General features: G+C 39.0%; 1 protein-coding gene across 2 annotated transcripts in view; it reads right to left on the reverse strand.

Annotated features, from left to right (window-relative positions):
- PRKG1 (protein kinase cGMP-dependent 1) overlaps positions 1–15,995 on the reverse strand; it is an 860,670-nt gene that overhangs the window by 22,887 nt on the left and 821,788 nt on the right. For both annotated transcript variants that reach the window (XM_077821744.1, XM_077821743.1), the window contains exon 11: positions 3,009–3,148. In XM_077821744.1, coding sequence (XP_077677870.1) covers positions 3,009–3,148 — 140 coding nt within the window. The remainder of the gene's footprint in view (positions 1–3,008; positions 3,149–15,995) is intronic.

Here is a 15,995-nt window from a genome sequence, read left to right on the forward strand (position 1 = left end):
AATCGAGCTGTTCAAAGTAAAAAGCATACTTTGTTATACCTCTCAAGGAGCTGTTGTTTGACATATGCCATGAGGCAAGGACAGACTAGCGGGATGCTTGATTGATCAAGATGCAGTTGTTTAATGCATTAATCTTTTATTTTTGGAGGTATTTGGTTAAATACTAGCTGAGGTAACATGAAACACATAGTCCCTATTGGACATTACATTACAAAATTGGGCAGAGTTTGTCTTTGGTCTCTGTTTGTAGAGCACACCGCACATGGTCACTTAGGGTAATAATGATAACAACAATAGTAATAAAAAAACTATCACACATTTTGGCATAACTATTCATCTTTTCACCTCTACTGGAAAAGTCTAAGGCTTAGGATCCAGGTCAGGACTGAGGAGCACTTGCTGACCTGTGTTAGGAAGCTGGCAAAGTTTGAGTCAATGTTACTTGTCTCTTGCTTTCAAGAGTGTCAATAGCCACAGAAAAAAACAGTTAAAAACAGTAAATGCTCCTCTACTTGTGAAACATTAGTCTTGATTCACCGTAGCTAAAAAGTACCATATGTGGTCACAAAAGATTAAAGGAAAGAAAAATGAACCCATCTTTTAGATCCTCACTTAAATACTGGTAAATTTTGCACCTTATTTTGACACTTATTAGGCTTCAGTACAAACTTGTATAGTTAGTCAAAATTAGAGTAATTTAATTAACTACTTATTATGGTTAAGATCTTGGAAAGGATCCAGCAACAGGACAATATATTGCTAAAAATAGCAATGTAGATGGGAGGCATGACTTGGGGAAGTAGAAAGCCATGGAGGGCATGTACTTGGGCATCTCTTTACTCTTCTCACCAGCTACTCTGATATTTATACCCATGCTGGGGAAGTGGGGCTACTGAGTATATACTCTACATGCCACCATAAGTATGTAGCATAAACCTATCTAAACAGTTTCTGATCAATTTTAACATCTTTAGGTTTATCCATCCTTATAGCAGTCTTGCAAATGGTTCATTACATGAGCAACCTTATTTTAGTGCTTTCTTTTCCAGTATTCTTCATAGACCTTAAGATAAGATACTGGAAAGTATTTCTGTTTATCTTACATAAGCATTACTTACACACAAAAAGAAGGGAAAAAGTTGATTAGTATATATTTCATCAGCTATTGAGGTCAATGGTACTAGTCATGTAAAAGTTTGCAGGATCAGGCTCCTCATCTTAAGAATATGTTCTCTTTCAATTATGTTAAAATATCCTTTATGTTTTTAGTGGACATATTCTGTAGCTCTGTTATATAATGGCACCTTTCATTACATTAGTATATTGATTCAGACAGTGGCACATTAAAAACTTTAGAAAATAATTTGTATGCTGTAATAGTCTATAAGGAGTACTTGCAATTTCAGTGCTATCTCAAATCTAGATAACTATGGCATTTTTATGGATCAGATATAAAAGAAAAGCAAAGTGTAAGATAATTGAAGCATTACATAGTGCCACTCTGTTTACTTAATACAGCAATTGTTGTGGCAAATGAATCAGGCATGAGGTTGAAATAAACATATTACAAAGGCTATAACAGATGGTGCTTTAATCCCTAATAAAATATATATATATACAATTTTCATTTCAAGCCTGTGTAATTTAATGCTCATGTAAGATAAGACACTAGAAAACATTTCTCTTTGTCTGATGTCTAATGTAGAGTACAGGAAAATAAACCACTACTCATCAGAAATATACAGGTAACTCCCTGGCAAAGTTATTGTTCCATTTCATCTCAATACTAGGAGACAGTATTTGTTACTTTTATAGGTCTAGATCCAGGCACAGAGAAATCTTTTGTGTGGAGCTCTCCTTCCTCCAGAGTGAAAGTAAGACTTAGCAGCCTCCTGTTCCCTCTTCTTTTAAACCTCACAGAGGCCCCTCTGCCATCCAAGGTCTGCACAGAGGTAGAAAATGAGATTAGACAACCAGGGGAGAAGTGAGTATGTTAGGGACACATCATCTCTGCTCCAGCTCTGTGGAGTTTACCTGGGTAAACAATAAAGCCCCATGCTATATTATCTTTTCTGCTGAGCCCCCATCTCCAGTGGAATTCAGCTGCAAAGGAGTGAGGGTTCTGCCAAAGGCCAGAGCTGGTGCAAAGGCACATGAATCAGGGTATCTGCCAGGTTTCGGTAGGGTGTTGTGGCATGTGTGTGTGTGTGGGGGGGGGATCTCTGTAAGGGTGTCCTCCTGGAGAGTTCATCCCCCACAGACCTGTGTATGGATTTTACCACAGAGAGAATGATTTGGGTGATAGTTTTATTAATTTACCTAATTTGTTAAAGAATATTGCCAATACTTTGGCAATATTTATTGAATGTCAGATTTTTCAACTGTCCAAGGCTCTTACAATAATCTTGAATACATAAGGGAGCATCTCACCATCCTGTTTTCCCCCCAAATATTCACAATTTTAAGGGATACTCCGTGTCAGATAACATAAGTGTGATTATGGTCAGAAAAGTGACTATGGCCTCTTATTACATATTCAGAGTCACATCTGCTTATCTTTCTGATCAACATTTGGTGTTACTGCTTTTTGCTCTTGGAGAGCCAATAAGGCTAAGGGATAATTTTCTGTTACAGCTAGATTCTGTTTTGGCACGTGCATAATCAAAAGACTTGCTGAATATTGTTGACTCTCTACTACTGCTGTTGCTGCATGATCCAGAAAGAGTACAGCTTGACTTCCAGAATCTAGGTTGAGTTTGCAGGGCTGAGAGTTAAAAATACCGAGCAGACTTGTCAACTCATTGAGAGACAATAAACATGGAACACTATGGTGCCATATTTGCAGAGTTCCTTGACAGAGACAAACTACAATCAAAAGGTGTTTTACCTATAGTGCTGGTGGGACAATTCAAGACCAATTCCATAACACACTACAATTTTATAAGAAACAATAGCAAGATTGGAACATTCTCAACGTGAAATGAGTTTATAAGGTATAGTGACAGTACCTCACAATGAAGTCTGAGTGAGCCCCCTGCATTATCTGCTTCTCTGAGCGTATGTGCTCCTGCTGTCTTGTGTCCACTATGTGACGTTTCTTCAGTATCTTCATTGCAAATGTTTTGGATTCTTCACTTTTCAACTGGACCTTAAATAAAAGTGGCAAATATATTAGTTAGAAGCAGTGCCCGTAACTCCCTAATGATCTGGACTCCCTAACAATCTGGAATTTTAGATGGGCTCCTTCCAAAAATATTAGATCTTCTGGAGAATAGAAAGTTTGTTTCATAGGGGGATATAAACATAATTAAACAAACTGAAATAAAAATGAACCTAATTCTTAGAGCACTAAAGATGTACTAAAGATTTTTTTTCTTGTCTTCAGTATTCTGCAATCTCAGAGGGACTGACAAATTGACTTTCCTTCAGTTCCTCCACCCACCACAAATATGCTGTCTCCTTCTCCTACCTTTTTAACAATTTCCAACCTCATGACTGCACACTAGAACACCCCTTCTTCAATGGAACAGCAGTCTCATACTCCTGGAATGCTTACTCTCCTCAACTGACCCATCCTCCCCGCACAGAGCAACTCTGAATTTCATGATCGATTTTTCCTGTTCCTAGCATGACACCCCAGTGCAACCTATCTCCCACTCCTGATTTCTAGGCCAAGAGAAGGATTTGGCAGAATGGGTAGATGGGTCACATTAAGAGGCCAGGCCAGGCCAGAGGAAGGACAGGAGGAGACTTTGTAGCAGCAATAATTTATTCCGGCATAAGTTATGATCCATTTCAGCTCCCAAGAGCTAGGAACCCTCCCTTCTTTCTAGCACAGTGTTCCTAGCTTCTCTCTTCGGAAATTAACTGCCCCTCCAGGGAATAACCATTTGGAAATTACCCAGTTTCTTATGCCTTAATAAAACACAAGTTTCAACTCACTGGATTTGTTCACTGGAAACCAGATTTCTAAACATGTGGCATATTGCTACACCCTGTCCACTGATACATTTGCTAGTACTGTATGCCATTGAATTGAAAAGCCACTTACAACAACTTTCTGTGTTGTGGGGAAAAACAGCCACACCAGCATTATATATTTCTTTCAGTTATACTCACAGCATAAAGGTGCTGGTTCTAATAAGTGTACAACTTTAATAAAAATCTTTTCTATAACTATCACATTTCCACTGACTCTGACAAGGAACTGTAGTCCTTGAAAGATTTAAATGGATTAGCAAAGCTAGCTTTCCAATGGTGCTGCTCTGGCATGTCTTTACTTTTAACCTTGACCGTCAACTAATCTATTTTTCTTGTTAAGAAAACAGATTTCTGTAAAGTTTAAGCTTTTTTTTTCTTTTTTTTTTTTTGCTTAGCCTAAGCACAGGAATCACTTAAGATCCCTCACAAGTCAGAATATCTCCCTATGTGCAGTGGGCCAAATTCTGCATTGACTTACATCCTGTGAATTGACATCAGTATCCATTTGCAGATAATGGAGTTGAACAGTGTTTAAGTCAACAGAGAATTTGGCCTGATATATTAATCTGCTTTCACAGACAAGAATTTACTGGTATGGCATCTGAGGGGCTTTCAAGAATGCAGAACTAACAGAAGAGATCTGTCCTGTCTCCTCCCTTCTCCACAAATTAGTAAAATTTCTTAGAGTTGGCTAAGTGATATCTTATAGTCTAGCCACCCAAGACCACAAACAAACAAAAACCTCCCATGCTGAACAAATGGAATATAATTGCAAATTGGTAGACAAGCGGACATGCACTTAATAATCTTAGGATTATTGGGAGTGATTCACATGATCTTTTATGCAGTAGAAAAGGAAAATTGACCTCCAACCAGTCTCCTTGTAGCTATCACCAAATGACAGAATAAATTGATAATTCGCCCAACTGACCTACTACTTTGCTAAATTCCTCCTCTTGTTACAGTAAACCAGTCATATCACATCATGTTGTCACATTGTGAAGAGTGCACATAGCTAATTCAATTTTTTCCATATAGCGCAGTGTATTATACAAATGCTATTTGGCAATTTTTAAAAAAACGCAGAGACGAAGTCAGCTTTCCTTTTCAGGTTACATTTTACAACCTCTCTATTAATGTACCCAGGATTTTGAAATGCAGGCCAGATCAGAACTCTAGTTTGTTTCTGAGGAAGGGACAATGTGGATGCAACATAGCCTAATTTAAAAAAAAATCATTTTTATTAAAAAAATGACAACCATATTTTCTTAAGAGAAAAGAAAAAAAAATCTAGGTTGGTCGAAGAAAAGTCACCTTCACAAATTTTCCTAGCCTGTCTTTGAAAACTATAATCTTTAAATCCTTCCACTTTCCCATCAATCCTTGCTGAGTGGCTATGAAGACACTTCAAATGATTCAGTTCATGCCAACTGTGTAACAACAGAGTGGAAAGATCTGTAGATTGATTTGCTCAGAATCAGAGCTTTTACTGGAAATTAAACTGACATAACAGCTGTCCTCTCTAAACCCAGGGTAACACATATGGATATACTAAATTTAAACCAAGGGGTAGATCCTCAGCTGGTATAAATGTACACCAGATAGCACTACATAAAGAGCAACACTTGCCCATGTGATTCAGCAACAATGTTTAATAAATGTCAATCCATTTTTACACATATAACATTTTTATCATAAACTCTTTGATTTTTTAATTCTACTTCAGAAGTTTTATCTATAATGTCCATTTTTCTGGCATGGTTGACTGCTTTAGGTAAATTGTGAAGACCAAGGGCATGCTCGGACTCTGGTTTGGACTCACAGCCAATCTGTTCAAGATTGTCCCATACTATAGTGTTATGTTTAGCACCTGTGATTTCTGCAAGCGGGTCTGTCTCTACAGAAATGGTTATATTATAGTTCTTCACATTTGTCATAGACATATCACATTTGCTTGCTGCCTCATGGAAAAAGGCTACAGAATCTCATGACAAGTAGTTTGTCTGACACAGTGTGAGACTGATGAATTCTAATAAGATTAAGTTTCAGAGTAACAGCCGTGTTAGTCTGTATTCACAAAAAGAAAAGGAGGACTTGTGGCACCTTAGAGACTAACCAATTTATTTGAGCATAAGCTTTCGTGAGCTACAGCTCACTTCATCGGATGCATACTGTGGAAAATACAGAAGATGTTTGTAGGTTTATCACTACAAAAAAGGTTTTGTAGTGATAAACACCCATTTTTTCATGATTTGTGTGTATAAAAACAAACGTCTTCTGTATTTTCCACAGTATGCATCTGATGAAGTGAGCTGTAGCTCACGAAAGCTTATGCTCAAATAAATTGGTTAGTCTCTAAGGTGCCACAAGTACTCCTTTTCTTTTTGCGAATACAGACTAACACGGCTGTTACTCTAAAACAATTGAGCCTGTTGGGTTAACACAGTTGGGAAACTGGGGGTCTGTAGCACAGAGATTCAATCTAAGAGAGGTAGGATTGCAGGGTTGTACCCAGAAAGGGGTAAAGGTAGTAAAACCTGTCCCCCCAAGAGTGCACTGAAGAGAGACTAAACATAGTTTTCTTTGTAACAGTGACATTGCAAAATCTAGTTTGCTCTGTCAGGTACCCAAATTTCTCAGTCTTCTATCAGAATTATGCATTCAATAAAGAGAAAACAGCTGCCAACATTAATAATTTCAAACAAAAGCCTGTACACCATCCATGGTAGTACTGCGGGCATTACAAACAGGACTTGTTTTCTTTTGTCATTTATTTTTTATAGATAAATAGTTCAGAGAAAAACAACGAATATATAAACAATGGAATCAACAGAAAATCATTAGAAGATTGAACATAAAAGCTAAAGTACTAGCAACCAGTCTCAGCCTAATCTGTATCACAGAATTTTTTAAATTATATTTAGTGTTCCATTTTTTATATGTGAATTTTATTTATAGGGCATTACTACTGCCTACCTTTATTTTTAACGTTGACATATAATAAACATTTGTAATGATCTGAGTGATTTTCAGATCAATAACTTTTAAAATTTTATGATGACTGGTAATAACAATAAATCATACTTCCTCTTCCCTTTCTAGTAGGTCATTCTAAGAGCATGGATTTTTGCTAAGGGTTATGTCATTTATATCAAAGACCTTTTTTTTTTTAATGACTGGCTTTAGTGATGCAAGTAACTTACTGAAGGTTCCAAGGAAGCTTCAAATAAATAAATAGTGCAAAAGTAGTTACTTTTTGGACAGAAAAAAACTCAGCAGTTTTCTTATTATCTAATAACAGTTCTACCCTCAGCTCCATACAGAACAGACAAAAAGCAACAACTAACCAATGCAAGGCATTGACCTACAGCCACAAGAAAATTCAGTCAAATTTTCCACTCACATTCCTAACTTACTTTACATCACATAGGTATTACAAGAGTTGGAGATCAGTGTGGGATTAATTTGTATTGTATCTTCTTGAGACACCAAACAAACCCAGGGAGTTTCAGACCCAGAGGCTTAAATTTGGATCTCCTTCCTTCCTATGGGTTTTGCCAGACCTTTTGGAAGTGAACTTAATGCTGATTTTACAGCCTGGAAATGGAAATCCTGCATTTGATTACAGGTAAAGTACAGGTGTTGCCACTGTAAACTTCCCCACCCTCTTCAGGGAGCCTCAAATCTCGTAAGTCTCCATGCCCAATCCATCTTTGGTGTTTCTGCTGAGATTGCCAAATAGTGCTAATTGTGCTGGTTGAGGTTATGATGTAAACTCCTGGATTCAGCCCACCAACTCATTTCTGTTAATCCACTGAACAGTCACCATCTCGTTATGATTTTCAGTAACTATTGACCTTTCTTAAGCCCAATGATTTAGATGGGAAAAGATTCATCTTTCGTTAACAACCCTCTGAATGATGTGGTCTCCTAATTAAGTCATACACTTAATAGGACTTTCATTTTTTTTAATTACAATTTTTAAAATGAAAAAAAAAAAAAGCTTAAACTTTCCATATAATGATCATTATTGACCAAATGAGACAAGGGCAGCCAAGAACATTTGGCCACAGTTTTGACAAGAAAATGCCACACAAGGACACAGAAGCCAAAAATGTTTGTGTATCCCAACTCATCAAAAGGCTGACATGTTCAGTAGAAAGTTAGTTCAGCCTTCTGGGAAATCCACCACAAAAATTTGCCAAATATTCTTGCCGGGAATGTATGAAGCAAAATTATTGGGGAATTTTGCAAATGAGCCATCCTTTTGGAATTTTAAAAACCTGCCTTTACCAACACAGCAAATTTCAAAGGCCCTAGAATAATTGCAGGTTCAGAGGGAGTCCTGCTGGACAGAACCACATCAATCACACCAATCACCTGCTCCTGAGGCCAGAATAGTAGCTGCGAGGGTCTACATAGTAGCTACTGGCTGACCTTTTTCCCTATCAGTTCTTTACAGGCTGGAAAACATACTGGTCATTTATCCTTCCTTCCACCCCTCTACAGTCTTCTTTTCAGTCTTCTCAGCTTTCAGAGCAGCATAGATCTGAACAAAGGACTTGTCTCCAGAAGTGGATGCCAACTCTCACTACCCATGTGAAGAGCCTTTTAAATATTATGGTTTTTTAAATCGGTGAAGGGGTAGAGACTGTGTAAGGAAAAAGTGTAGAGAAGTTGGAACCAGCTAAGCAATGACAATATTCAGAACTTATATTCATGGAAGGGCGCAGGATTCCAGCGACAGTGTGTGTGTGTATCCAATCCAAGCAGCACTTCACGCCTCCCACTGTGTTCAAAGATCTTCATGTTGCTCTGATATCTGGTCCACTACTTCAGTGCTCCCTCTAATCTGCACAGACTGAGTAGTGGAATGCAAAACAGACTGAACACTGAACCTGGTATTAGAGCAGTCTAGAGAGCTCTCAGTATACTGAGGAGTGTATGTCCCTATTTTTATGTCTTGGGCAAGGTCCCTTTTGCATTGAGCTTGTTAAAAACACAAAGCCTAAAAGTTATTGCTGAGCATGGCTCCTCTTTCTTTGATCTGTTTGTTGCAAATGAAATTATGAAGCAGAATTTCTGTTTCTCTTTCCACACTCTTTTCAGTAAACACAGTTGCAAACTGAAGTAACACTGGTGCATTCTAACTGAAATGCAAAGGAAAAGGAATAAGGCAGAGAGTGGAGACAGAACTTATGCTCAGATTCCATGCTGAAGGGTGATGTATAAAAATCTAGGTTGAAAGATAAAATTAGATTAGATGAATTAGATTAGACAGCTCTGAAGGACTCTTTTGTTTGCAAATGAACTGCATCCCAATGACAGAGAGCGAGGCGAAACCTTGTTTAAACGTAAATCAGTCTGCAATGGTAACAACAGAAATGCTATGGGAAAAATTGTTTCCATTTATTGGCCCAGAGAGAATAGGACACACAGTATAGAGATTTGGTAAAGTTGTGTCTGCAACTTTAATTAGCATAAATTAAAGTAACAGTACTAGGGGAAAACAGACAGCTGTCTCCTCCCCACACAAGCTACCCATTAGATTAAGTTCAGAACAATTCCCAAACAAACAAAAGTAAATTCTTAACATGAGACTATCCCTCGCCTGTTCATGCAAAATCTAACTCATGATCAGTACCAAGCAAGCGCCATATCCTCATGTGTGGAATGTGGGTTTAAGGGAGGGGAGTCTCTTTCTGCACCAGGCAGTGTAGCCCTCACCTTTCCAGGCAATGTGCAGCAAGAATCCAGCTCGATATCACCCTGATATTGCCTTGGACTGCAGCAGCAAATCTGGCCCTCCTGCTACCTCAATGAACTTGCACTGGGCACCTGCTACAGTTGCAATAAATAACTATCAATCTCCCTAGCCAAACCTCCTGTGTACTTCCAGGAAGGTAATTCCTCTCCCCCTCCCTCATTGCAATGAGGGAAGAGCTTTAAAAGGGAGGTGGCTGAAATTCAGAGCATAATGGGAAATCTAGCAGTAAAAACCAGGAAAGGGAAACACAGAACAATACCAGGGAAGGGGAGGTGGGGCAAAGCAAACAGATGCAAATGGTTGTGTATGCCTGGGATGCACAATATAAGTGGGCCAGGGAGGTGTCCTCAAAATCCATGAATGGGTCAGTGGTATGGAAACTACGAGCCCCTGCCCATACACAAAGCTGACACCACTACCACTCCACATGACAGTCCAGTCATGCCATGTTTCATTGTGATGAACCAACTCACATTATCATTTGTTTATTACAGTATTTTGAGTCATTAATATTAAAGTTCAACAGGTTTCTTTTAAGCAAACCTGAACAGATTCTGAAAATCCATTAATATGACAAGCTTCTTCAAAGAAAACATGAGGACATTTAATTGAAATGGGCATCACTTTGCTGCCAACAGTTATGAATTCACATGACAGCTTCTACCCTCTTTGCTTTGAGAAAATATTACTGTTCAAAATGTCTTTAACAGCTCAAGGGTTTTCTGCTCTCTGGCTGTTGGGATGTTTAAAAATAACTGTTCAGATTAGAGGATTAGAGCCAGATCCTTGTAAAGAAATGTTTTAAAAATCCATTCAGAAAGAGGTGAAGAGCTTTCAATAATTAGAGTAATATCCATACAAAATTAGTTAGGCCAAGTTGCTAACATCTGGGAGAACAGAAGAAAACAGATTGACCTCTCTCACTCTTCTGAATTCTTATTTCAATAGACCTCAGTTGGCTTTTGCGTGGCTCGCTCAGTTTAACGAGAAATGTTTCTCTGCTGGAACTACTCCAAAGTTGCTGCTCTGCTTATGATGTGTAAAATGCTTTAGCTTCCAACACACACAATGCATGCAAAGACTGTTTTTTTTAATGAAGTTATATTTCACAGACAAATAGGCATTTTAACCCTGAAAACATTTTCCAGACTTCCAGCCAAATGAATGGTTAGCATGGGGGAAAAGAAAAGGCCTTCATGGGAAAATAGTCAAAGACACTCCATGAAGTATTAGCAATGTGTATGTAGTTTCAATTAGAGTTGTATTGATAAATTGTTAGTCATCCTTCTGATTAATTAACCCTTAACAAATATTTACTAGAATGTGAAATAATTTTCCAAAGGAAGGATTTTTTAGTGAATATTACTGAGGAGGTTGTGATTAGTTAAAGCAGGCCCTGGAGTCCTCATGATGATCTTGACCCCTGTCATAATCTGGGTTTACAGTATGGTACAGAGACTGCACTGGTCCTCTTGTGATGAATGGAAGTCAGATAACCGTGCAATTTGTTTTGACTATTATACCTTTGATATTATTGAAATGCCTGTGGACCATGGCAGGGATGCACAAAGTTGTTCTTGAATAGCTCTGTTCTTTCTTTCCGAGGGTTACTATAGATTATATTCTGTTACTCCTGTTTCCTGTCCAGAGTATCAGTTGAGGTGATATGGACTATGGTGCCTTTAGTACACTGATAAGGCTCAGCTATATTTCTATTTCATTACCCTGATGGTGAAGTTGCTCATCTCTTCCAGCATCAAGCTGAGATTCAGGCATGGCTGAGACCTGGCAGCCCAAGCCCCAGAAGACAAGACAAAGGGTAATGTTGCTTAGCTAGGTGAAATAAAGAGAAACAATAGTGGAAGTTATATCCAAAGTCCTTGAAAAAGGGAATTTGCTTGTCTTTTTATATTTCTGGTTCACAGCTTGAGGTTCTAGCTAGCTAGAGAATCAGTTGAGGATATCTAGATAGCACCAGTGCTTTTTGCTTTTTCCAATCTGCATTGGTTAAATGGCTCTGACATTTCCTGTTGAATGTGGAGTTGGATCTCACTAAAATGATCTATGCCTCTGACACCTCCAGATTGGTGCAGGAGCATGTGCTGATGGCTGAACTGCCACTCCTAGTAATTTGACAGCTTTATTAATAATGATACTTTTAGTATTCATAGTCTTGTCTGCTGATATGGGATTTGCAATTTCAGTGGTTTTAAAAATTTAAATTTAAAAAGCTCCAAGCTGTTTTTGATGTATGTAAAAGTATTTGCAAATTAAATTTCTAACTGTTTTTGCTCATCTGCAACTTTTTAGAAGCTACTCTCAGTAAGAAACCACCCAAGCTTACTATCTGCACATCTCCTCCTAGTTTACTAGCTACAAATCCTGGAAGAAAGAAATTATGTATAATAGCTGTCCTGGCTTCGAGGTAAGTGAAGATACACAGTAAATTGAATTTGTTTAAGTAAAAAGTACAGATTTCTCTAGGCCCTTTTTTTAAACATTAGATCAAAGTGATTTTTTGTGGATGTATAGAAACCTCAGTTATAGTGTTGCATACATTAACTCTAAATGAGCTAGTTGCTACTACTTTAATGTATAGTTTCAGCGTGGTAGCTGTGTTAGTCTGTATCAGCAAAAACAATGAGGAGTATCTGTGGCACCTTAGAGACTAACAGGTTTATTTGGGCATAAGCTTTCGTGGGCTAAAACCCACTTCATCAGATGCATGGAGTAGAAAAAAACAGTAGGCCGGTATATATACTCAGTACATGAACAGATGGGAGTTGCCTTACCAAGTGGGGGGTCAGTGCTAAAGAGACAATTCAATTAAAGTGGAAGTGGGTTATTCTCAACAGTAGAATACCAAGGGAGGAAAAAATACTTTTGTAGTGGTAATGCGGCCAATGTAAACGGGGTGGCCCATTTCAAACAACTGACAAAAAGGCATGAGTACAGTAGGGGAAAATTAGTATGGGGAAATTAGTTTTCGTAGTGACCCATCCACTCCCAGTCTTTATTCAGGCCTAATTTGATGGTGTCCAGTTTGCAAATTAATACCAGTTCTGCAGTTTCTCATTGGAGTAAGTTTTAGAAGTTTTTTTGTTGAAGAATTGCCACTTTTAAGTCTGTTATTGAGTGTCCAGGGAGATTGAAGTTTCTCCGACCGGTTTTTGAATGTTATAATTCTTGATGTCTGATTTGTGTCCATTTATTCTTTTGCGTAGAGATTGCCGGATTGGCCATTGTACATGGCAGAGGGGCATTGCTGGCACATATCACATTGTTGGATGTGCAGGTGAACGAGCCCCTGATTGTGTGTCTGATGTGATTAGGTCCTATGATGGTGTCCCTTGAATAGATATGCAGACAGAGTTGGCAACGGAGTTTGTTGCAGGGATAGGTTCCTGGGTTAGTGTTTTTGTTGTGTGGTGTGTAGTTACTGGTGAGTATTTGCTTCAGGTTGTGGGGCTGTCTGGAAGCAAGGACTGGCCTGTCTCCCAAGGTCTGTGAGAGTGAGGGATCATCCTTCCGGATAGGTTGTAGATCCTTAATAATGCGTTGGAGGGGTTTTAGTTGGGGGCTGAAGGTGACGGCTAGTGGCATTCTGTTACTTTCTTTGTTGGGCCTGTCCGGTAGTAGGTGACTTCTGGGTACCTTTCTGGCTCTGTCAATCTGTTTCTTCACTTCAGCAGGTGGGTATTGTAGTTTTAAGAATGCTTGATAGAGATCCTGAAGGTGTTTGTCTCTGTCTGAGGAATTGGAGCAAATGCAGTTGTATCGTAGAGCTTGGCTGTAGACAATGGATTGTGTGATGTGGTCTGCATGAAAGATGGAGGCATGTAGGTAAGTATAGCGGTCAGTAGGTTTCTGGTATAGGGTGGTGTTTATACGACCATTGCTTATTTGCACTGTAGTGTCCAGGAAGTGGATCTTTTGTATGGACTGGTCCAGGCTGAGGTTGACGGTGGGATGGAAATTGTTTAAATCCTGGTGGAATTCCTCAAGGGCCTCTTTCCCATGGGTCCAGATGATGAAGATGTCATCAATGTAGTGCAAGTAGAGTAAGGGCGTTAGGGGATTAGAGCTGAGGAAGCATTGTTCTAAGTCAGACATAAAAATGTTGGCAGACTGTGGGGCCATGCAGGTACCCATAGCAGTGCAGCTGACTTAAAGGTATAAATTGTCCCCAAATCTGAAATAGTTGTGGGTGAGGACAAAGTCACAAAGTTCAGCCACCAGGTTTGCCGTGACATTATCGTGGATACTGTTTCTGACAACTTGTAGTCCATCTTTATGTGGAATGTTGGTGTAGAGAGCCTCTACATCCATAGTGGCCAGGATGGTGTTATCAGGAAGATCACCGATGGATTGTAGTTTCCTCAGGAAGTCAGTGGTGTCTCGAAGATAGCTGGGAGTGCTGGAAGCGTAGGGCCTGAGGAGAGAGTCTACATAGCCAGACAATCCTGCTGTCAGGGTGCCAATGCCTGAGATGATGGGGCATCCAGGATTTCCAGGTTTATGGATCTTGGGTAGCAGATAGAATACCCCTGGTCGGGGTCTAAGGGTGTGTCTGTGTAGATTTGTTCCTGTGTGTCTTCAGAGAGTTTCTTGAGTAGATGGTGTAGTTTCTTTTGGTAACCCTCAGTGGGATCAGAGAGTAATGGCCTGTAGAATGTGGTGTCAGAGAGTTGCCTAGCAGCTTCTCGTTCATATTCTGACCTATTCATGACAACGGCACCTCCTTTGTCAGCCTTTTTGATTATGATGTCAGAGTTGTTTCTGAGGCTGTGGATGGCGTTGTGTTCTGCATGAGGTTATGGGGCAAGTGATGCTGCTTTTCCACAATTTCAGTCTGTCCACGTCAGCAGAAGCACTCTATGTAGAAGTCCAGTCTGTTGTTTCGACCTTCAGGAGGAGTCCACACAGAATCCTTCTTTTTTTTTTTTCGGTAGCGTTGGTAGGAAAGTTTCTGTGGGTTAGTACGCTGTTCAGTGGTGTGTTGGAAATATTCCCTGAGTCAGAGACGTCAAAAGTAGGATTCTAGGTCACTGCAAACTGTATCGTGATTGTGTGGGCGGTGGGGCAGAAAGTCAGGCCCCGAGATAGGACAGACTCTTCTGCCAGGCTAAGAGTATAGCTTGATAGATTAACAATATTGTTGGGTGAGTTAAGGGAACCACTGTTGTGGCCCCTTGGGGCATGTAGGAGTTTAGATAGTTTAGTGTCCTTTTTCCTCTGTAGAGAAGCAAAGTGTGGGTTGTAAATGGCTAGCACAGGTGATACCTCTTAACAAAAGAGGATCATCTGGATCATCTGACACTTTTGAAATTGTCTGCAAATACCCTGTAATACAGTTAATAGAGATATCTTGACATAACAAAACTCAGAAAACTATGATTGCTATGGACAGGAACAGATTAAATCTACATGCTCATCCTACTATCTCTTTATCGTGATAGTAATAACTCACTCAAAAACTCTATCCACCAATTAAAATACAAGTGCCTTTTTTCTCCTGCCATCTACAAGGTTTCCTGCTTTCTCTGGTCTCCAAAATATGTATGTTTGACCAACTAAAATAGCAGCAGCTGTCACTGAGCATAGCATTTAGAGTACAGATAGGCTAAAGAGAATGCAAGCTGAGTTATCTTAATCCTAACAGCTGAACTCCTGCATGAACAGGAGTAGCAAATATTTTTTTCCAAGTAAAAGAGTACATATTTTTAATTCCAAAAGTATTCATGTTGTCCCAACATGAAATTGTTTTCTCTATTAATAGTACTCTTTTGCTTTACAAATTGTGCTCGCAAAAAATTTGTTGGAAGATATCTGCCTCCAAGTATTTTTCTGCATTCAATATTTCCGATTTGTTGGTACAGTGAATGTTTTGAATGCACTGTACCCATTTATTCAAGGCCTGATTCTGCATCCTTACTAAAATTGGCCCTGATATAGGATGCACTTAAGTATATTCTTAACTATAAATACATAAGTAATCCCACTGGAGTCAATGGGACTACTTATGTGATTAAAGTTAAAAATGCGGCTTAAATCTGCTCGATCAGGGTCATTGTGCAGCACATTATCTCATGAGTAGCCCACTTAAAGTTATTAAGATATTACTTAGTGTGAGTAAGGGGTGGCAGATTCTGGAACTTAGAGTTTCTGGCTTTGTTTTAATTGTGATGCTTGAAATTAAAAAACAAAGTTAGAATTGAGTTTGTGGTGGATAGCAGCGTAAATCCAG

Source organism: Eretmochelys imbricata, chromosome 7 (genome assembly GCF_965152235.1).
Source record: "Eretmochelys imbricata isolate rEreImb1 chromosome 7, rEreImb1.hap1, whole genome shotgun sequence".
Lineage (NCBI taxonomy): Eukaryota > Metazoa > Chordata > Testudines > Cheloniidae > Eretmochelys > Eretmochelys imbricata.